At 50.4% G+C, this 22,259-nt stretch overlaps 9 protein-coding genes across 9 annotated transcripts; 7 read left to right on the top strand and 2 right to left on the bottom strand.

Annotated features, from left to right (window-relative positions):
- Positions 1 to 570: 570 nt before the first annotated feature.
- On the top strand, positions 571 to 1,364 carry CTAM01_05020 (uncharacterized protein; the record flags this gene model as incomplete). The annotated part of the gene is made up of 3 exons (XM_060521050.1): positions 571 to 964; positions 1,045 to 1,145; positions 1,215 to 1,364. 3 exons carry the CDS (start codon positions 571 to 573, stop codon positions 1,362 to 1,364), a joined length of 645 nt encoding a protein of 214 aa, XP_060384419.1.
- A 776-nt stretch (positions 1,365 to 2,140) lies between these two features.
- On the top strand, positions 2,141 to 2,968 carry CTAM01_05021 (phytanoyl-CoA dioxygenase; the record flags this gene model as incomplete). The annotated part of the gene is made up of 1 exon (XM_060521051.1): positions 2,141 to 2,968. The coding sequence occupies one exon, from the start codon at positions 2,141 to 2,143 to the stop codon at positions 2,966 to 2,968; it is 828 nt and encodes a 275-aa protein (XP_060384420.1).
- A 643-nt stretch (positions 2,969 to 3,611) lies between these two features.
- CTAM01_05022 (uncharacterized protein) lies at positions 3,612 to 4,332 on the top strand (the record flags this gene model as incomplete). The annotated part of the gene is made up of 3 exons (XM_060521052.1): positions 3,612 to 3,659; positions 3,712 to 4,122; positions 4,180 to 4,332. 3 exons carry the CDS (start codon positions 3,612 to 3,614, stop codon positions 4,330 to 4,332), a joined length of 612 nt encoding a protein of 203 aa, XP_060384421.1.
- A 1,055-nt stretch (positions 4,333 to 5,387) lies between these two features.
- CTAM01_05023 (alcohol dehydrogenase GroES-like domain-containing protein) lies at positions 5,388 to 6,582 on the top strand (the record flags this gene model as incomplete). Its single annotated transcript, XM_060521053.1, has 3 exons — positions 5,388 to 5,594; positions 5,651 to 5,795; positions 5,852 to 6,582. 3 exons carry the CDS (start codon positions 5,388 to 5,390, stop codon positions 6,580 to 6,582), a joined length of 1,083 nt encoding a protein of 360 aa, XP_060384422.1.
- A 628-nt stretch (positions 6,583 to 7,210) lies between these two features.
- CTAM01_05024 (uncharacterized protein) lies at positions 7,211 to 8,467 on the top strand (the record flags this gene model as incomplete). Its single annotated transcript, XM_060521054.1, has 1 exon — positions 7,211 to 8,467. The coding sequence occupies one exon, from the start codon at positions 7,211 to 7,213 to the stop codon at positions 8,465 to 8,467; it is 1,257 nt and encodes a 418-aa protein (XP_060384423.1).
- Positions 8,468 to 9,907: 1,440 nt separating this feature from the next.
- On the bottom strand, positions 9,908 to 13,322 carry CTAM01_05025 (uncharacterized protein; the record flags this gene model as incomplete). Its single annotated transcript, XM_060521055.1, has 2 exons — positions 9,908 to 10,448; positions 11,089 to 13,322. The coding sequence occupies 2 exons, from the start codon at positions 13,320 to 13,322 to the stop codon at positions 9,908 to 9,910; spliced, it is 2,775 nt and encodes a 924-aa protein (XP_060384424.1).
- Positions 13,323 to 14,621: 1,299 nt separating this feature from the next.
- CTAM01_05026 (uncharacterized protein) lies at positions 14,622 to 17,581 on the top strand (the record flags this gene model as incomplete). Its single annotated transcript, XM_060521056.1, has 6 exons — positions 14,622 to 15,058; positions 15,120 to 15,196; positions 15,289 to 15,459; positions 15,521 to 15,545; positions 15,602 to 16,070; positions 16,262 to 17,581. 6 exons carry the CDS (start codon positions 14,622 to 14,624, stop codon positions 17,579 to 17,581), a joined length of 2,499 nt encoding a protein of 832 aa, XP_060384425.1.
- A 1,779-nt stretch (positions 17,582 to 19,360) lies between these two features.
- CTAM01_05027 (uncharacterized protein) lies at positions 19,361 to 20,167 on the top strand (the record flags this gene model as incomplete). Its single annotated transcript, XM_060521057.1, has 1 exon — positions 19,361 to 20,167. The coding sequence occupies one exon, from the start codon at positions 19,361 to 19,363 to the stop codon at positions 20,165 to 20,167; it is 807 nt and encodes a 268-aa protein (XP_060384426.1).
- Positions 20,168 to 22,039: 1,872 nt separating this feature from the next.
- Positions 22,040 to 22,225, bottom strand: CTAM01_05028 (uncharacterized protein; the record flags this gene model as incomplete). The annotated part of the gene is made up of 1 exon (XM_060521058.1): positions 22,040 to 22,225. The coding sequence occupies one exon, from the start codon at positions 22,223 to 22,225 to the stop codon at positions 22,040 to 22,042; it is 186 nt and encodes a 61-aa protein (XP_060384427.1).
- Between the last annotated feature and the right edge of the window lie 34 nt (positions 22,226 to 22,259).

Raw genomic sequence — 22,259 nt, forward strand, 5'->3', positions numbered from 1 at the left:
GGATATCTCGCCGCCATCACTCATCAACACATATCTGGGAAAGATGGAGGATAGATTAATGATTAATCGAGGCAATCAGACTTCTTGTATCATCGAACATTCAATAGGCATCACGATGAACCCATAGCCAAACCTGTAGATGGCAAGGGGATGCGACGGAACTGCCGACACTTCCTTAGCATCTCCGCTCTATCTCGGCATTGTTTCTAAATGCGAGCTTTCCCCAGGGACCGAAAATATCAAAAACGTATGCGTTCAGTTTCTATTGATAAGTCATGTCAGAACCTGATGGCGAAGAACACAAAGGGTGCCTCTGCGCCGCTGAGAAGGCGAATCCGTGGAGCTCGGTTTCGTCTGCAACTCGCCTGTTTGAGACGAGCGAACTCAGAATGATGTCAAGAGAACTCAAAAGGCTCAAGGACATTTCTTGCCCCACACACGAGCATGAAACAAGTAAGAAGAGATTTCAATTGCACTGAGCCTGACTTCGACACCTCGATGCCATTCCCGAAGTATTCTTCCTGATGAGATCGATCAGCAGGCTCAAAAGAGACTATGCATAGCCAAAAGATGCATCTAGAGGTTCGGCGATGTACCGAGACCGACATCCCCCGCGTCTTCGAGATAGTTTCCTTGGCCTTTGCCAACGACCACGAATTTGTCGATGCAGTCTTCCCTGAGCACAGCACGTCCGAAGGCCGCAAATTGGGTAGTGAGCGTATGCTCGCTATGTTTCATCGAGATCCTTATAGCAACTTCCTGAAGTGCATCGACACAACCACTGGCCAGATTGTGGCGGCTGCAAAGTGGAACGTCTACAAGGGCGGCCCTGTCCCGCCGCTGCCTGAGCTTGTTGGTGACTACTGGAAGAACGATGAGGAGAAGAGATTTGCACAAGCTATCTTTCGTGGCTTTCTTGCGCCGAGACAACGAGCTATCGAGGAGAGCGGCGCAAGATTAGTTGGTACGTTGGAGAAGCTCGTACCTTGCCTGATTTACTTGAAAATCTGAAGCTAATCTTTGGTTCTTTTCCGCGAGCTATAGCACTCGATATGTTGATGTGTGATCCTCAGTTCCAGAGCCAGGGAGCGGGGAGACTACTAGTAAGAGCCGGCCTTGCTATTGCTGATGAGATGGGTGTCGATGTAAGTCGAGGCTTTACTTTCTAGTGTTATCCCATCAAGAAAAGACTGGAGGCTGATTTTATGATACAGGCGGTTGTAGAGGGTTCGGATCGAGGGAGAAGACTTTACGCATCGGAGGGCTTTGATGGCCCCCATTATGTATGTCCCGTACCTGATGAGTTCGCCACACGGCGTAAACAAACCTACTGGTGGATGAGGCGACCCAAGACCAGTATCTAAGAGATTCACATGAACTTAAGCTTCATGTATTCTCAATGATCATCGATAATGGTCGGGGCTAAAACCTTTGATAAAGCTCGGGATGATCCAACGACTGGAAGCGCCAATCTTTGTGATGCGAGTAGCAATTTGCCAATGTCTTCATGCTGCTTCGACTTTCAAGGAGTCGCCCACGTCCATTTAGGAGCTCCTGTTACATCAAACTTGTCTGTGCCGGCGACCCTGATCAGCGGTCTTCATGAGCAACGGTGTCAACTCATTCATATTGCAACCTAATTGGAGTTACCTACGGATACTGTGGCTAGAATAAGTACGTCTACTCACATTGCATGCCTAACGCGGTCCTCTTATCAATATTGCGACTGAGCGACCCCGTGCATTCTGGTTGTGGCCCAACGAATGCCGATCATATGTAAAGTTCGTAAGTGTTATTGGGTAGTTGCAATTCGTCACTCGCCGTAAGCTGCATCGATGCGAGGGTAGCATGCATAGAGGCGGGGTTGGCAGAGCCTGCTTCTGGAAACGAATCCGGGAATATATTGAGTTCACCTTCGTTCTCTTTGATCCAATCCGTTCATTTCCATTACTATTTTTTTGATTAAGTGTTGGGAGTCCTCCAGTTCTCGGTGTATTGTTGCTGCCACATGAACTATCGCTCCGTTTTCAAAGGGCTGTGAGATCCTTGACCTGCTCTCTTGAAGGTCTTTCGAAGATATTCCTTGAGGCAGCGCGGCCTTGCATAAACGCATATACGCTTCGTACCGCCTGTCGTCAATATGGCTTCCGACCTAGAGGAGGCAAAGACTCACCTCAGGAAACAAGGATGGGTTCGTGTCCCGTCGGTTCTCACCACAGAAGAGGCTGCTGGCGTACTTGACCGGCTATGGAAGGCAAAAGCAGCGGCTGAAGCTCGTGGCGAGGACACATACCTGTCGTTCCTGGACCCCAACCCCAGCAACGTGCGGGTGTTCTACTTGCTAGAGCTCGACAAGATCTTCCGTGAGCTCATTGCCCACCCGACTGCCATCTCCATGGTCAAGGCCGTACTGGGGGAGAACTTCCTCATCAGCAACTTCACTGCAAACATTGCCCGACCCGGATCGCAGAGTATGGCCTTGCATTCGGACCAGAGTATCGTCTTTCCCGATCCGTGGCAGAACGTCTGGGCGCTCAATGTCATCTGGTGTCTGACGGATGTCAACAAGGAGAACGGTGCAACCCAATACATACCCGGATCGAACAAGTGGGTTTATCGCAAGGAGGTGCCTGATAATGCGCCAGAGATGCTAGTCTCTTTCGAAGGTAAGGCCGGCGATATCATTGTCATGGACGGTCGTGTGTGGCACACCTCTGGTAGCAACATCACCGAGGATCAGGATCGGGCACTTCTGTTTGGATATTACACCGCACCATTCATGCGTCAACAGGTCAACTGGACAGCCAAACTTCCCAAGGAAGTTCAGGATACCTGTAGCGAGGAGCTGAAGGAGTGGCTTGGCCTCAATCCTGTAGGGAATATTGGCATGACAGGAGATCTGAGGTATATGTCGGTGCAGTACCCTGACGATAAGAAGAAGGCACGCGAGACGGTTGCGGCTGGTTGACTCCGCAAGTCCAGGCGGTTTAGCTTTTCCATATTTGTCATGCCGGCCACAGAATCTATTTTAATCAATCTTCACAAAGGAAAACATGCCTCGGTAGAACGGTGCTTGCCGAAACTTCATGACATTTTAATACAAAGATGTATAGTGCATTATCGACGCTATATCGGCAATCACTCTGTTATCATTTCGTTATCTTTGTTACGCATTGTGCTTCCCTAAATGCTACGTTAGTGGACGAGCCATGGTCTTCAACATTCGTCTCCTAGGTAATAAGCGTAATATGTTTGGAATTGGAACTTTTAAGGTACCACAAGACTTCAGGTCCTAGGTACTACATCAGGATCAATGTCATAAACGCGTTCAATGTCCGCACGTCCTTAGTGATAGACACATTATGACCACATCACACTGAATCACTGATGTGTTATCTAGCATAGGTCTTGAATCCCTCGTTCCCACGCTTCAGTCTGTTCACCTAAGGCTTCAAGGAGACAGGAATGTATATAAAAGGAAAGAACCGCCAACTTCGTTTTCAATTGTCCGTAACATATGCTACATCAACTGCACTCAGCGAGGCATTTCTGAGACTACAGCGAGACTTCACTACTATCTTTATTCATCACCAACCGTCACAAACTCCAAGATGCAATTCAGCAACATATTTATGCACACTGCCATGTTCGCAGTCAGCGTAGGATATTCCCTTCCCTCATTCCAAATTTCCGTTTACTGACTTAAACCAGGCTTCTGCTCTCCCCAATCTAAACCAAGTCTCGGAACTTCAAGCCCCTATTGATGGCTACGACATCGTTGTCCCACAGTGGGAGGTCCAGGCCGCCCCTGGAGGCGCGAAGTTGATTCTTTCCGGAACGGTCGAGCAGGTTCTTGCTGAGCTCCAGGTCATCAACTCCAATTACGCGGAGGACTTTGACCTCGACTTCGAGCTTCCCTCTCCTGCCGTTCACAAGCGCAATGACTTTGACAGCGCCGCTTTCGCGTGCAACGTCACCAAGGCTATGGCTGATCAGAGTATCATCGCCAAGGGTTCCAAGTACCTCAGAGGCGTCAAGGGAAAGCCTCATCACCCACCTGGTCCTAACACCTGCGCTCGTGTGAGCTGCAGCTGGAAGTCCGCGATTTGGTGGTGTAACCATGTAAGTACACTAGTAATGCCATCTTTACAATGCTATTTTCAAGCTAACTTTCTTCAGGCACAGACTCCGCGCGAGCTTGACTCTTTCGGTGTGATTGCTGACGGTACGGATCATATCATTCAAGTCTGCAATATCAACGGCGAGTGGATCGATGGTCAAACGTGGCACAAGGATAAGTGGAGTGTCATCGTTGGCCGCGCCGACTGCTAAGTCTAGTGAGCTAAAGTGTCTGTTGAGAGAATATGAGGTTCAGAAGTCCAGTGATAGAAGGAAAGGGATTGGGGGCAAGTCAAGATCATACGCTAGCATGTCCATTAGCACTCCTCCTTTAGTTTAGAAACGTTCTACCAGTGATTGAAATCCTGGTTTCAGTCGTTGAAACTCTTTCATTCTCTCTTAAGATATGTGAACATGAACGAGCTATGACCTGGGAGCTCGGAAACTTCTAACCTAGTCCGCATTGTTCAACCTCCCCATGCACGGGCTGTGAAGCAGCTCGACCCAGCATCTCCAGAAAACAGTATGTTAGTTTCGACCAAGCTTCTATCCCTGACCATACTTTCCTTTTCGAGGTCAAAGGCTGCAGCAGATTCTCTGGATGTTGGGATAAATATTTGCCCTAGTCGGTGTCGTCGCACCGATCAAGTATTCCCGTGAAAACCCGGTTGGGCTCTAATGAGGCTCTGAGCCTCCGTTTGGCATCGCTTGAATCGGTATTTGAACTTGGATCGGCAGCATTGAAGTTCCAGACCTATGAAGACTTACAATGGCAGTGATTATGAGCTGCCGGGCCGAGTCGATGAAAAAAGACTGTCGTCATGAGGCTTCTAGCATGTAGTGCATGTCTCCCAATCCGGCAAGCGATTCGCTCAAGGAAGCCAAGGGCGAAGCTAGCTCACTCTGAGCGCCACCGGTTGTCACACCCGGGACTTTATCTCCTGACTTAGCGCGATTATTTCGGCGCCTACCGAGACGTTGGTGGGGATTTCATAGACGTCATTCACCTATGCATCCTCCCCAGATATTGAACAATTGGAATTGTGCGCCCGAGGTCCAGCTGCGGTATGGCTACATTGGCTGCAGCAATGAGAGCTCTGACGCGGGGAAGGTTGAGGCAATCCGAGCGTCATCAGTTGTCCTCGTGAGTATATAAACAGAAGTAGAGTACAATTATTAGCAAATTGAGTGCTATTTTGACTTGCAATCGAGGCAGCAAAGTTTAGAAACAGCAAGTCTAGTCATAACACCCGACAATACCCGTCAAAATGAGCTACCCAGAAAAGTTTACTGGCTTCTGCACCGCAGGGCCTAGCTCGTGGAACAAATTCACCAAAGAAACTCTCACGCCGAAACCCTTTGAAGATCACGACATTGATGTGCAGATCGAATGCTGCGGTGTCTGCGGGTCTGACGTCCACACTATCACTGGTGGCTGGGGCGAGTACGAGGGTCCCCTGTGCGTCGGCCACGAGGTATGTCTTGCTTCCCCAGATCTTAGTCTTAAAATGTGAGATTAATGGCCATCAAGGTTGTTGGCAAGGCTGTTGCTGTGGGGAAGAACGTGAAGGAGATCAAGGTGGGCGACAGAGTTGGTGTGGGTGCTCAGGTTTGGGCGTGCCTCAAGTGCGAGCAGTGCAAGAACCAGAATGAGAACTACTGCCCTCACTTGGTCGGTAAGTTTTACCTCTTGCAGCAGAGGTTTCGACCCAGTACTGACATCGTCTGGTAGACACATACAATGCCAAGTACGAGGATGGAAGCCAAGCACATGGCGGCTTTGCTAGTCACATTCGCGCTCACGAGTATTTCACCTTCAAGATTCCTGATGCGATAAAATCGGAGAATGCTGGCCCACTAATGTGTGCCGGTCTCACCACATACTCACCTCTGGTACGGGGTGGTGTCGGCCCGGGGTCCGTCGTCGCCATTGTCGGTATCGGCGGACTCGGCCACCTCGGTCTGCAGTGGGCCAAGGCACTCGGAGCGGAAGTCTACGCCGTTACCCACTCGCCAGACAAGGCCGAAGACTGCAAGAAGTTGGGTGCCAAGGAAGTCATTGACACCAACAAGAAGGACTGGGCTAAGCCTTATGCTTTCAAGTTCGACTTTATGCTCAACTGCTCCGACATGACCAACGAGTTTGACCTTCAGACGTACCTGTCCACTCTTAAGGTCGGCGGTCATTTCCACATGGTCGGCTTGCCAGACAAGCCTTTGCCTCAGTTCCCCGCAGGCCTCTTCGCCAGCAATTCTGCCAAGATGTCCGGTAGCCACATCGGAAATAACCAGGAGATGAACGCTCTGTTGAAGTTGGCCGCCGAGAAGGGCATCTCACCTTGGGTTGAGACTATTGATATTTCGGAGGCAGGATGCAAGGAGGCTGTTGAGAGAGTGAAGGCGAACAAAGTTCACTACCGCTTTACCCTTGTCGGCCACCAGAAGGCATTCGGTACTGCTTGAGACTTTAGAGGAAGAGAATATAGAACACGTGAATAGAATCATCATACGACACCTTGTTTGCTATCATTTGATTCGGACCTGCGCAGAAGTCGAACTGACTTACCTTGACAATCTACTTGGCCAGAACAGAGGTGGAGGAAAGTCCCACTCGTTGGTGGGTGCACGTTGTCGAGTGAGATAGTGCTGACTTACCCCGCTCCCTAACTTCCTTATGCGGCTTGCTGATGACTCAATTGGTAACATACCTCGAGGTACTGCAGGGTGACTGATAGCAATAGTCGGAACCCTCGGTCTTGGAAATTGAATGGTAAGATTGTAGAATTTTTTCAGAGGATTTGACTGACGCTGACGTTCCGCCCATTTTGGATGGGGTCTAGATCCAAGGTAATGGGTCGGTGGGGTGAATATTCTGACAAAATACTGGATCTCACAATAAAGCTGACTGCTGGCTGATGTGAGACAAGGTCGGGTTAGAGTTTGACCGCATTTGTGATATATGTACGCCAATTTCTTGAACCTTTCATTATTATTCTCGACTCTTATGCCTCAAAGACGTCGAGTGTAGTAGCCAACAGCCCAGCCGAGAGAGACATATCCTACACACCCAGCCCAGCGTAAATCATCCGCAATGGTGTCCGAAATCCACGTTATTTCCAAGCGCGACCTCTCCAAACATGAGACCGTTGCAGTTGATCTGCCGTTGCCGCAGCTAGGCGTCTCTTCTATCCGCGTCTGCACATCCCTCATCGGGATCACGAGCAACAACCTCTCGTATGCGAAGCTGGGTGACATGCTGCAATGGTGGAACACTTGGCCCGTACCTTTGGATGCACCGGCACCGTACAACGACCGGGCCGAGTGGGGCATCGTCCCGGCGTGGGGCTTTGCGCGGGTGCTCGAGTCCAACATCGAGGCTATCCCGGCCAAGAGCCTGCTTTATGGGTACTGGCCCACTTCTTCTCATCCGGTCGACTTGTCCCTCGTTCCGAGCGAACCAGAGGGTCATTTCCGCGAGGTCAGCGAACACAGGCAGGGACTTGGGAACATTTACAATCGCTACAATCTTGTCGACGAGTCTGCTCAGTCGGAAGAGTACCAGGCATGGTTTGCCAACGTCTCTCCTATCTGGAACTGCGGTTATGTCATGAATCGCTTCACCTTCGCTACGGAATTCAAGCCGGTTCATCCTCTCGGCGTGGGAGCCGGGGAATGGACCGAAAAGGATGCGGACCTGAGCTCAGCCGTTGTGGTCAGTCTCTCGGCATCTAGCCGTACCGGCAGGTCATTTTCGTGGAACTTGGCTAGAGACAGAAAGTCAGATGGCGGACCTTTGGCTCTCCTCCAAGCCACCTCTGCGCCAGATTCTTTGAAAGCCAACCCAAAGGCAGCGTTTGAGATCAAGACGGTCAACTACTCCGAGCTCGCCGCAAAAGACACGATTGACTGGATTGCCAAACTGCAACCCAAACGCGTGGTTGTAGCTGACTTTGGTGGCCGCCCGAAGGAGACAGAGGAGTTCCGCGAGGCCATCAAATCAACGCTCCCAGAATCAACTGTGTTCACCAACATCCAAGTCGGAGGAGAGCCAAAAATCATGGCACCAGAGGAGGCCCTCAAGTCGATGGCGATATTCAAGAAGTGGGGACTTGTTCAGCTCAACACGACTGGTATTGTTGACGCTGGGATTACTGTAGAGGGTGCAGGTAAATACTTCGACGGCGCTGAATCAACGTTCCGAAGGTTCCTCGAGGAGGAGAGCGTAGCAGACCTTGAGCTGATATGGGGAAGTGGTGTTGGAGGTACGAATGGCATTGAAAAAGCATGGGAAAACATCATCCAGGGAACTTTGTCGCCCCAAAAGGCATGGGTTTACAGATTAGAGTAGGGTGTTGTTTGCCAGCAATTAACACAAACAATAGTCCCGCTGGTAGCTAAGTCAGTAATCTCATGATAGTATTTGGGCAATGCACTGGGAAGCAGGGCCGGATGTTTAATGTACTCCGACGGCTGTGAATGCAAGACTCCGATACATTGACAAAATCAAGTACTATGAAGAGCCCCGGTGACTCTTAGTAGTGATGCAATAACGGAAGATATCCACCGTCTCTCTGCATCTTTCACCTTTGAACACTAATTCGAGGTGGTGGTTAAACTTCTGAGTCTCAGACGACTGTTTCAGACGAACCCTCCACGCAACTGAACCGAAAGCGAGGCGGAGGCTTAGCCCGGCATCACCGTTCATTGGAGCTGTTCAAGGACATTTCATGTTGTTTTGCGGCTAGCATTTAGTGCCTAGCATGGTCACTATCTCAGTTAGACTCTTCAATTGGCACTTTCTAGTCTCCCCCATGGAATCCCTCGTTTGACTCCTTGATATTAAGCTTGACCGGTCGTTTGGTACCTTATCACAAGACCATTCTGGACAACTATGCCCAAACGTATTTGATACAGTAGCAGACAGAGACCCCACGATTCTGCCAATTTCCTGAGCCAGGATGCCTGTTCAGGTTGACAGATATATGAGGATTTCGACTCCAGGAAGTGAACATATAAAGCGAGTGAACAGCTGCCATCCGAACACAAGGAACTCTTTTTGACTATCAGACAGATGCTCATCCAGTCCTTCCAAAGCCTTTCAACTTGCTTTCCTACTCTTTCATCTCTGTTGCTCCCACACGTCCTCATGTATATGTCTTACTCATAAAGCCAAAGCCATGAAGTCTCTCGCCGTTCTTGCAGCACTCATCGCCGTCATATCGGCTGCTGTACCACGCTCGGTAAGCCTTCATAATCAGAACAGTCAACAGTTCGTGTCTGACTAACACATTTCAGGTGGATGGTAATGCAGGTGATCTGTTCAAACGTCAAGATAACTGCAGAACCGCTGATAGTAAGTCTTCAAGTTACATACTTAGGTGGCTGCTCTCGTTTCCCAGGCAGTTTTCTGACCAGTGTAGACTTCTGCAACGACAACGATCCCTTCTTCACGAGATGTTGCGATGGTCTGAAATGTGTTGTCGAGAACGATCCATCAATCGGCAGATCGAAGGTGTGCCGGTAGAAAGAACTTGGTCTTGACATCAGGGTTCCCACTGCCAAGTACGATGAGAAAGAATAGGGTGCATGTTGAAGGCCTGGCGTTCGCTGTCTAAATATGAGACAATCAAAGTGGTAAACGAGATGTGCTGTTCAGCTAGTAGCTCCGAACTTGTATTGAATGGCACTCATTCGTGAAGAACACATAGAGGTCCGATTTAATTCCGGCTCTTGGCTATACAGGTTGTTATCTTAAAAGCGCATTGCCCATCGCCCATCGCCAGAAGACTCAGAATGTTTTCGCGTGCTCCTCGATCGGTACAAGATCCCCTCTTCCCTTGAAATTTTCGACAATATCCGCCTGCTCAGACAACATGAACCTATCTGTCTGATTTCCGAATCTCGAGAGGACTCTCCATCTTGCAAAGTCTCCCGGGTTGCGTTTATCACCATGCGCCGCCTGAGGGTTCTCCCAGTGCCCTCTCGAGAATGAGATGAGCGTCGAAATCTTTTGCTTGGGGATGTCGTACACCAAGGAGCACACTGTTCCCGTCTCCTCCAACCAGTTGACCTGCCACAGTTCACCCGGCCGGATGCACTGATAAGTCGCCGTCTGGTAGTTTATGCGGCCGTTCATGGGCCCACCGTGGATGGCATAGACAACACGGTCCTCGGAGAAGAACCACATTTCGTATCTCCACTTTTCCGGGTTGCCCTCTGCGTCTTCGGCATCATAATCATAGATGAGATGCGTATCCCGAATATCTTTATCGAACGTTGAATCCAGTGGTGTATTTGTCTGGAAGCGGGGAAGGGTCTTCTGGGGCGCTCTGTTTGAGAGAAACATGACTCGTGCTTGTGAGAGAGATGACGTTGAATTGGTGAAGATGTAGTTCGTGTAGAGTAATGAGTTCTGATGGGAAAAGGTGAGCTAGAAAAAGTCTAGAATATCTACTTAGTTCAATGTCCGAAGCAACGACTGGAAAAGAGGTAGTAGTCCGAATTGATGTTTTATGTTGCGGATGTCCGTGGAGAAGGGGTTGTTCGTGGTGTGACGGATGTGGTCTGCCTCGGCGGGTCTGTGTGGTGACATGTTTGACTCTTAGAAGGCCATTACATCATAAGCCGAACTTTCCGGCTTCGTCAAGCTCTTGCACCAAGAAAAGCTAAGACAAAGCTAATTGCGTTCCACGAGGCGCTAAATCCGGCTCTCTTGAATCAGGTTCCTGGCTCATTGTGAAAGTGAGTTGCGGGCTCAACTTTAGGCTTAGCAATTGGATATATTGCGCGCTCTACATTAAACGAAAATCCTCTCCCGCCAACTCCTCCTCAGTTAACCCATCAAGTGCTTCACCGTCCATCTGTCCCAACACAAACGCTTCTCCTACAAGCTCATAGTACGATGGCTGTTCTCCGCGCCCTCTCTCACTCCAAAAGGGACGAAGAACACAGGGTACGGAGCATCCGTACAGGATGCACACGACATCGTCGACTTTAGAATCCTGAGGAGCTATGCCGACCAATTTCCGATTGTTCTTATCTTCAGGGGCAGCCTCGCATTCGATATACTTCCTGTTCCAACAGACAGCTTGCACTCTTTTTAAATAGTCTGCTTTGAGGTTCGTCGCAGCTTCATCTTGTTGGAGGATTGCATTCGTGTCAATATTCCCGGCCCCGGTGTCCGACACAAGACAGGTCATACAAGCTCTGTGGTACCAAGCCGGTGGCGCCTTTCCATCCGCATCCCGATCTGCCACGAGCGTTCTCCAGACAGTGTCTGCGACGCCTTGTAGCTCCGTTCTCGGATCATGCCCCAAGCTCCGCAGAACTTGCCTTGGAATAATACCTTCGTACATTGGATGAGTATCCGAGACGACTCCAATGCACAGCCCTCTAATAGTGATCGTGAGGTTCATGTCTGATGTTATTCGTCTCGCGCGGAGGACCTTTCGACCAGCCACGGGTCGTTGTCGGGACGGCGCAATGGAATCAGTTTTATCATGCTCCTCGCCAGTATTCTCATCTGAAGGTTGGTCAGGCTGCTTCGGGAGTGCATTGTCTCTGCCGAAGGAGATTGTTGGTGGAAGCCCATGAGAAGCGTTGTAGCAACGGGCCTCCGGCACACCCACAAAACTATCTCCTGTTCTTCGTCCGCCGAAGCCTTCGGTTTGCGAGCCGTAAGCAGATTCATGTACTGTTTTGATCCATGATGGAAGCTCCACGAGCCTTGGGTAATGCTCATCCAAAACCTGCTTGAGCTCAGGGAGCGCCCAGTGACGGCAAAGAATATCCAGGGAGCCGCTATCCTCTATGCACCATTTGATAAAGTTAGTGTACACTTGGAGCAAGTCAATGCTGTAGTCTGGTTCGGGCGGAGGGTTTCCCTCTTGCATGCTTTGTCGACGTTGTTGCACACTGTTGCTTGATGGCAGTTTACATGTCTCCTTGGCAAGGTTGAGGAGCGTGTATATAGTGTCTCTAGGATCGGACGTTTCGAATGTAGACAATGATGAGATCAGACTCTCGAGTCCTTGCCGGGGAGCATATATATTTCCGTCGACCTGTCGTTGGAATGTGTTGGATAGAACGTCGACCAAGATCCGGGCACCAAGTGGCTTCATATCCTTAATTCCTTCCAGCGACTTCTCTAATTTCGGGTCTCGCTTGATGTCTTTGAGGATGCTGTCGAATCGGAGTGCGAAAATGCTAACAGCATCTGAAAAGTCCCTCCAATTGACCTTCTTTGAGCCGCAGCGCACCTCGGCACTCTTTGCTAAAGCAAGTTCTTGAATGATCCATCGCCGAGAGAACCATCGACGCCGCATGAGATGCAGAAGCTCCGACCAATTTGTCGCGTACCTTTCTTTGAACTTCTCACCCGTGTCGTCTTGAAGTATGAAGCTGATGAAGTCCATTGCTCTGTCAGTCTTGCCGTGCTCGTCTGCTGGGCCTAGCCAAATGGCGACATTGGCTGCGGTTGAGTATATTTGACCCATGATCGCGACCTGGTCCTGCTTCTCCTTGTTGTCTTTTTGATTGATGCAAATACGATCTACCCAGATGGCCACCTCTTTGTCCGGCTGTCGGAATTCCTGGAGAAAAGCGTATAAATTTGGTTTCACGCTTAATCGCTTCATTTTTCGGTTGAACTGAGTCGCGACTTCTGAAAAGTCGTGCATTACCGGTACACTTGGCGGCTCGTTATCCTGAAGCATATCGACGAGAACGATCTTGTTCTCGTCTCCGGTGCCCCAGTTGTATGAAAGAGCTGTGAACTTGAAATCCTCGGGGTTTTCCACGATCTCTTGGATTGGGAATGACTTCAACTCGATAATGACTTCTGCAAATCGGTTGGGATTCCGTTTAAGTAACATGAGACGAATCTCACCCTGATCTATCGGGCAATCTTTGTAGTCGTATCGCTTCTCGTATAAGTTGGCTGCCCTGAGTAGCTGCTGCCCCTTAGTCAACTGGTCTTTTCGTGTGTGCGGGCCGTCAATGAACCCTGTTTGTTGTCTTTTTGCTGGAGTGGCAGGCGTGGGCTCCACTGTCCCAAAGCCTCGTTTCCTGGATGTGCTGGTGCCATTCGGAAGCTTTCCAGCAGAGGCGATTTGCCTTTGTTCGTTGTGGTATTGCATGGCTTCTTCTCGTAAAGAACCTGCCTCGGACATCGGCTCTGGGGACTCGAATCGTTCGAGCGACATTTCCTGTATGCCTCGGAGCGCTCGAGGATATATGTACGTGAGAAATTTGATTTTCCTTTTGGGGAATGAGGCAGCAAATCAAGGCTGAATGTTGGACGAGGTAAACCCCGACCACAACAAAGTCGAATTATGAGTGGGCGGTAGAGCGCTGCAGCCAGAGTGGAATGCCGGACAAAGTGTACAAAGCACTTGAGTGGCCAGGAGGGCGGAGTAAAACGAGGCACCGCTCTTGATATAAGAGAGTCAGAGGGGCTGGGGTCTCAGAATCTACGCCTCCTGCTGGCCAATTTCCATCTTGCGCAAGCGATGATTCAGCGCATTATGCTGGCAGCATTGCAGATACCGGGCTGTGAAGGCCTTGCATGTAGCTGAAAGATCCCTCACACACATGGCATGGGGTGGTCGATGGTTGGAAGCCGATGTGGTAAGTGGCAGTGTGCCATTAGGACTCAGAGTCCGAGAAGTCTATCCAATGAGTCTTTCAAAAGGCAGGGAATCAATTTCCAGATTTAGTGCCTCAACGCCAATGAGGTGGGCGCTTTGCAAGGAAGACTGATCCTGGAATGCCAGCCTGCTTCCACATCGGCAATCATTATCTCTTTCCCTATCGTCTAGACATCTCAAAGAAGACAGGGCAGAATTGGAGGTCAGCCGGGGTTTTTCCACTTCACATGCAAGAGTACCAGCTGTACAGTCAGGTCTCAAGTCTTCTGATCACCCAGGAATACCCGTTTTGTTTATTGGTAAACATGCTTATCGTTAGCCACGCTGCATCCCGTCTCACTCTACATGTACCTTCGCCCCCCGTTTAACTAAGGGGAATATTGCTTTTACCGCCGACGCACCCTGGACAAGGACTCTCTGTCTTCTCGTAAGGTCTTGCATGGCCAATACGGCATGCAGGTGATGAAGTGCAGCTTGTTGGATGTTGGTACATGTATTTTCATGTTGGATGGTGAGCTTGGCTCGTCATAGGTCTGCCTGCTCCTCTGTGTAACATTGAACCACAGGTCCACAGCCTCCCAGGGTAGAAGCGAACCGCCACACGGGCTTCCACCTGGGCTCCCACCGGTGTGCTATCCAAATTGAGCCACCCATGAACAGTCCCCTCCTCAGCTTCTCGGGAAACTGTGCTGCAATCACTATGGAAGTCCTCCGTCAAGCATAAACAGCTCTATTGCCTGTCACCAAGTTGTCAAAGTTGCTGCTATTTACTTGCTTGATTTTACCACAGTCAAGAACTTGCTTTTGAAGTCTTGATCGTTCGATGCTTTTCAAATGGACCCCTTAAGTATTAGCATGGGCGTTCTGGCCGCGCTGCAGGTTGCTTCCTCAATCCTTGCCTTCTGTTACGACGTGCGATCAGGGATGAAGAAGATCACTTGGTCGTTGATACAGATAATTGAGGAAGTCCGCGATGTTCGAAACCTCATCGAAGCAGTTCAGTCAGTCCTCGATCAGGGAAACTTAGTTGAATCCCCAGTGCCGGACCACGGCGATACTTCACTCGAGCTATCCGCGAAAATAAAGCCTGCGCTTGCAACTTGCTTATCTCAACTCCAGGCCCTCGAAGCTCGAATTAAGCCCGAGCTGATTCCGAATCTCTTGGACTCAAAGACAAAGGCTTTAGTGAACTCGATATCGTGGAAGCTAAAGCTCAACGACACGAAAGAGTTCATTGCCAATTTGCAGCGCTGCAAAGAAGGCTTGCAACTAGCCATAACTTCTCACAACGCGTCAGTCTAAGCTTTCGCCCAAATTCATGAGATTGTTCCTGACCACGGTCCGATGATTTAGAGTGACACTGCGCAATGTTGAGCGACTCACCATTTCGCTGGACTACAAGATGAATGACTCTCGAGAGCAGCTTGAACGTATAGATAGCAATCTGAGCACAGCAATACTAGGTACAAGTGAACAGGTTAGATAGAGGCGGCATTCTGTCATGTATTCTGACAACTTGCAGACGAGCAACAGAAGGCAGTGGTTGACTGGCTTTCTCCCCTAAAACCGGGCCAAGCTCACGATAGAGCTCTAAACTCCCACCAAAATGGGACTTCGGGTTGGCTTCTCGTTGGTCAAGAGTTTCAGGAGTGGTTGAAAGGGGACGTCAACTTACTGTGGCTGACTGGACCACGTGAGTATGACCTTCTATTGCTGTTTCAAATGACTACAGCAATTCTAACGAGATGATTCAGCCGGTTGTGGGAAAACGGTCATGATGTAAGTAATAGTATATATCTGGGAGCACGGTGCTCAGTGGCTAATAATCTAGACAGAGGTCAGGCCATCGACTCAGTTGCCGCGCTGGAACAACAAGACTGTCTCTCCGCCTTTGCCTACTGTGACTTTCGTGTCCCTGATACACAGATCTTGACCAATGTATTAGGAACAATGCTAGCACAGCTGTGCGCTCAACTGCATGACTTCCCCAAAGATTTGTCGAGCGCACATAAGGCCAGCATGGAACAAAACTTCGGATACCCCCCGACTGTCGAGCTGCTAAGTGGCACCATCGCGTCTATCGCTGCAACAAAGAGGGTTTACCTCTTTATTGATGCCGTTGATGAAGTCTCGGATTGTAAGGCAGTAGCGGAGCACTTGGCCAGCTTAATCGATCTCACAACAGCGATAAAGATCTTTGCGACAAGCCGCAACGACGTACAGATTCAACGGGCATTTTCCAGCGCCCGACGCATCTCCATGGAAGAGCACTTGTCAGATACTGACGAAGACATACAGAGATACGTCAGTTCACGACTCGAATACGACGCTGACCTGAGTTGGCTATCTTCAGGTTTAAGAGAGAGCATTCAGATATCACTCTTATCAAGGTCCTGTGGGATGTAAGTCGCCAATGACCAGCGCCGAGTCTAGTATTGCTGATGGCTTCTATCAGATTCCAATGGGCAGCATGCCAGCTCGACTCTTTGAGTCAGTGTAGAACCATCCGAGACATCAAGAAGTCTCTGCAAAAGCTTCCAAATGGGCTAGATGAGACTTACAGCCGATCCCTACTAAAAGTGCCGCCTTCAGACATCCCTCTCATTCAGAAGACCTTGACTTGGCTTGCGTTCTCACCGGTACCCATCACTCTACATGAGCTATGGGAGGCACTGGCCATCGAGAAAGGGAACGATGTCATTGACGACGAATCACGCCTTCGAAGTCCGCAAGACATCTTGGTGATTGGGAAAAGCCTCATCACCGTCTCAACTGACGGTCATGTGATGCTTTCTCATCTCTCAGTTCGAGACTATCTCGTCTCTGCTGAGATAGTCGAAGTCCCGGAAACCGCAAGATTTTCCCTTCGTTCAGGTTCAAGCCATCAAGAGCTAGCTCAGGACTGCCTTACCTACCTGTTGCTATCGCCCTTTTCTGATGGTCCCTCTAGTACCCAGAAGGAGTACCTGTCTCGACTGAAGCAGTTCCCACTTCTCAAGTACGCAACCAAATACTGGTTCTACCATGCTCGCAACGCAGACTACAGTGAAGAGACCCAGGAACTGGCCATGCGGCTCTTCTCGGAATCTGGTCGGCAAAACTTCATGTCTTGGGTCCAGGTCTTTAACGCAGATGCCTCATTCAAGTGGGACGTGTATCCGCGACACGCTACATCACTCTACTATGCTTCGTCTATAGGTCTAGATGAGGTGGTGGAGTCTTTGCTTCAGTCGGCAACACCCGAAACGATCAATGCACCGGGCAGCCGCTTTGGAGGAACGGCCCTACATGCTGCAGCTATAAGAGAACACATCACGATCATCAAACGCCTCATACTTGCGGGCGCTGAACCAGGCAAGCAGGACTTCAACGGTGTATCGCCGTTACATAGCGCTGCGAGTCAGGGCAGTATTGATGTGGTCAAGGTGTTGTTGAGCAACGGGGCTCCGATCGATGTGAAGGATGGAATGGATGGAACTACTCCACTTGATTGGGCACGTTTAAGTGGTCACGAAGATGTCGCGAACCTTCTGCTAAAAGGCCTGGAAGAGTGCTCTCCGTCACGTCCTTCTTCGCTGGGATCACCTCCTAGTACACAGGGATCTCGCACAACCCAATTTTCTCACAGGACCGAAGAACCGCAGGTTGGGATCTGGCAGCCCGGCGTGGGTTTCTTTCCAGACTACTACGAAAAGCGCTCCGGACTAGAGTCTTCGCTTGTCCTGAGTATAAGCATTGGAGAAGAGGCATCGCAAGTCGATGGCGAGTTCTTACAATCTCTGGAGAAGACTGAGGAACCAAATCCAGTTTGGTAAGGAGAAAATGTTGAAGCCAACCTGAATAAGGTACTTGTAGCCTGGAGTGGTTTAGATACAGGTCACTCTAAGTTCTGCTGTCAAAGCTGGAGGCTGGGATTGCCCTCATATTCTAGCCAAAGCCCACATCTTATAACTGTGTCATTTGTTCGTGTTTTAATCGAAGGTTTGCCGAGAAACTTTTTACTCTCTGAGTAGTTGTACTGGGTATTGCGGCTCTTTATCACGTCTTGTGTTGACGAGTGAACATGGTCACAACATCTGAAATCGATCCTGACGTCCAAATTAGACTGACCCACCTCTGAACGTTGTCGATTGCCGACATCCTTTCTTCCGCTGTCTATACCCTGCGTCGACTGTTGGATCCCATCCCATCAGGTATACGTTACAGCTGTACTGGAATACCGAAGAGACATGAAGGATTGTCTGCTACTATTCGGATCCAGAACTCGAGTATTCTGGCCGCCAAATCGGCCTTTCAAGAGAACTTTAGCGGCGCTGAAGAGTTTCGAAACGCTTGTTACTGGGGCGGAAGCGTGTATCTACGTGCTAGGTGCTCTTGTCAGTAAACGTTATAAATTCGGGACCCAAGATAGAGTCCATACCTATTCCAGTACCATGTACCTTCTCATCCCATACTTATGTTGAAAGGAACAGTTTGCCTATCCCCATGTCGACCCAAACCAAACTCGCTCTGACGAACTGCGAAAGATTCTCCGGCGCCGAATCTTATGCTTCCGACGCCAAAGGTACCTTCGGAGTCGAAATTCGACGATGATAGGTGCTAGACACGATCTGAACATGGTTGACCTTATCCGCGACAACAGGTTTCTCGATTTTCTTATGAGAGAAGCCTCCGAAACGACTAATTCGTGAGTCTTAGCTAGGTATAGAGCACTTTAATCAGGGTTTCCCATATAAAGTAAGCTTCCATCGATGGCTTTGTAGGAGAGGGTGGTACTGGAGACCATCGCGATCTCAAGTTGGGCAAGTAGCTTAAAGACTTTGAGTGAGAGCACACTGTTTATAGCTCGATCCCCCCCCCTATCTCCGTTCTCTTCGTCCTTGATCATCTCTTCCAGGGATCTAGGAAAGTTCATTCTCATTGACTCGGTTCAGTTTTCGGAGTTGCCTAGAGAGTGTGAGCAATAAGACAACATCGTCAAAGAACACCTTGATGGGTACACGGTCAAGTTTATCAAGGCATTGTTCTGCAATGAAGTCGAAAACAGTGGAACAGAACAGGCAGACGAAGCAACAGCCCCAGATCAGGCACTGAGCTCAGATTAACTGGACACAGACCGCCTCGAGCCCTTGAATACCTCGACTCGGCATGTTGTGTACCTTCTACTTTGAGATTCGACGACAAGCAATGCTGCTCGCGGCAAAGGGCGGACGTTTAGTACCCCTTTGTCCGTGTTGTCTCGTCGTGCTGTGACCTCGACAAGCGCCTTTGTGTTGGACAAGCCAATTGTCAATATCAGAGGCCTTCTGTCTCAGCACACCTTGTCTCGAGATTCTTTGGCATTCTTTCCCGAAGCCAGGGGGCCGCGCCAGGACTCGACTCATTGGCATATATCAGGAGCGAGTTGCTGCCTTCTCCCAAACCGCAGACCGTTGACTGTACATCACTCACATCACCTCGCATTACAAGAAAGCCACACATCCACTGCAAGAAACTCCAAATCTACGATCAACAACCGACACAAGAGAGACTCATCCAAGGTAACCAACCCCATCCCCCACCAAAAACTCACAGAAACCACAGAAAACCCAGCCATGTGCATGAAAGTCTTCGCCCTCCAACGCTGCCTCAGCCCCGAAAACGGCGGCTGCGGCGACTACTTTGCAGAATACCTCGAGCAGCGCGAATGCAACCACATGACCCTCCCCGGTCTCCCGCAACACAAATGCCGCGCCGTCTGGGCCGGCTTCGAAGACGAGCGCAGCGCCAAAGCCCTCCACCGCGACGAGTACGCCAAGCGCGCCCACAAGCTCTGCGCGGACTGCCGCGTCCGGCACCGGCTCACCTACCTCGACAGCGAGGCGCAGGCGGAGCGTAGGGGCGAGTACTCGAATCGTATGAAGACTATCATCGAGGACCTGACACGGCGCGCGGATTTGGGGCAGATGGAGTTTATGAACCGGGTGTATCGCGACATGTGGGATGCTGCGCTGGGGTATGTTCAGGGGATGGCGAAGACGACGGACGGGGTGTGGAATGGGATTGAGGGGGCGCTTCGGCGGCACTTTGGGGACAGCGGGATGGAGATGAATGTTGTGGGAAACCTGGTCCGGGACTTGAAGATTGCGAAGGAGGAGTTGCTTGAGCAGGTGATGACTTCGACGAGGGAGATGGCGACGGCGCTGGTTGGGCCGAATATGGATTTCCAGCAGGATCTGGAGGCTGGTGGGTTTAGGTCTGGATACATCACTGAGGAGTGGAAGCTGCAGAGAAGGGCGGCTGTTGATGCCTCGAGGGCGACAGCCGAAGCTGGGGACCTCGAGAGCGACGACGAGATGGGGCGAGAGTATGATTCGTCTGCATCGGTTGGACACATGAACAAGCCGAAGTCCACAAGGTGAGTGTAGGTAGAATGCGTAGTGACCGACCTATTTTTATAGCTCGACAATATTTTGCCTTTGAGAGGGAAACATGATGCTCAGAGCTACTGCTTCCAGTTGATTATATCTTCATCACGACGTTTCAAGATGTGATCTGGCAATGAACCATGCCATTTGATCATGTGCCCTTGGGTTGTCTTTAACGACCAGAAGCTGTGTCTGTATGGGAACCTACTCGGTACAGGCCCAAGTCTATCGGCGACATAGAGGTTTTCTTGAGCAGGAACTTTCTACGCTCCGGATATAGACCGGAGCGCCCCGCCTGGAGCATACCCGCTCGGTGGGGCCAGCGGATCTCGACTCAGGGCCACCCAATAGTTGCTGGTACATGAGCTCTCAGTTCTCGCCGATCGACACGAACCCTGGACTCGCTTCAGTACCTTCCACTGGCGTTGTGGCAGAGTGGTCTAATGCGCAAGACTAGAAATCTTGTTCCTTCGGGAGCGTCTGTTCGAATCAGGCCAACGTCGATCTTTTGCTTTTGCCGTGGTGGTATTCGTTCGTGATGGCTGCTTGCTATCCTTTTGCATGTCAACAGTCATTCAGGATGTCAGTTCCCGTAAATGCGGCAAAAATTGGGTCTGTGGAGATAAGTTGACAAGAGAGCATGTGCCAGAGATCAACATCCCGCAACCGTACGGCGTTGGGCCGCTCGCCTCGTGTTTTCAGGGAGCTAGCTCAATGCGCTGGTCTGGCACATTCCACATCGCCCCAGATTCTGAAGCTCCAACGCCAGATACGGGCCGCCGCGTGCGTGACGGTTTATGGCATGTATCGCATGTCGTTGTCGTTGCCGTTGTCGTCGCGTCAAGTTCGCTGTGTAACGAGTCGGAGCAATTCTTGTCTCGTCTCATCAGGGACCAGGTGATGGGGCCAACGGCGATCATAGGGATGTGGGCAGCCATCTGCCTGGCTGGTTTCGTCTTCCTTTCATCCTTCCATTTATCCCGTTGGGACGAGACGATACGGTCGCAAAGGATGGGATGATGGGATGATCTGCGCTAGGCACTGCGTTATTGGGAAAGTTGCAGTTGGTACTGGAGATGTAGAATCCCAATGCTAGAGAATGGGAATGACATTTGCTTCGTGGTGAGGTTTGCATTAGTTGTGCAGAGTTCGATGGCATGTGCTTGTGCTATGCATGTGATTGTAATTACATAAGCCAGGCGTTTGACGATATTTATGTAAGCCACGTTCCTAGGCCAGGCGCTGTGTGGGATGACATAATCACATAATCTGGCGTCTCGAGCTCGGCGTCAGAAGGATGGTGGGGGTCGGAGAAAACGGGGCCATTAGCACTGGCGGATGGATCTCTGGATTCTGGAATGGGTGTGCTTCATTTCGCCTTGCGTCTGCCACGACCCAATCAGACGCACTCGGAGGGTTTCTGATGTGCTAAGGATGTCGTGTGGATGTCGATATGTGGGATGGTTGCCCAGAGTCCAGACGAGACGAGACAAGACAGAGAGAAAGGGAGGAATGGCGAGAGGACAAAAGTAGCGACGAAGACGAAGACGAGGCAGGGAGTCGACAATGAGCCGTCTGTTCCGAAGACCCGGAGGTAGCAGCCACTGGGCTGATGCAGTCGGAAGCCATCTATGGTACCTTGGCTATTATTATTGATTTCCGGGCAGGCATCTGTCTTTGATGGAGATTGGAGAGACCACTGATGGAGGGGAGGACTGGACCCTTTCTTGCCCTTACCCGATGGCCTGCAGCAACCCTGGTGCGTTTTTCCAAGATCCATCATCATCCATCGAGGATGACATGATGGATGACATTGACACGGCTAACCTGCAGCAGTGGGCGCGCCAGCCCGAGCGGTGACTCTGTTCACTCTCCATTCTCTGAGCCTTCGCCCTGCTGAAATCCTTGGAATTGGGGTCCCGAGTCCTTGATCCTGGATGTTGCGTAACAATGATTAGTGTTTGCAAAAAGCCGCACGGCCCAGCAGACAAGGCCGAGTCCTGGAGTGCTGGCAGCAGCAGCCAAGGCCTTGGACTGTGAATGTCTGAGCATTCGCAGTGTCTACTATTGCGTTTTCGGCTGTTCC

This window comes from Colletotrichum tamarilloi (genome assembly GCF_030869305.1).
Source record: "Colletotrichum tamarilloi strain Tom-12 chromosome Unknown Scaffold_12.1, whole genome shotgun sequence".
NCBI classification, from domain to species: domain Eukaryota; kingdom Fungi; phylum Ascomycota; class Sordariomycetes; order Glomerellales; family Glomerellaceae; genus Colletotrichum; species Colletotrichum tamarilloi.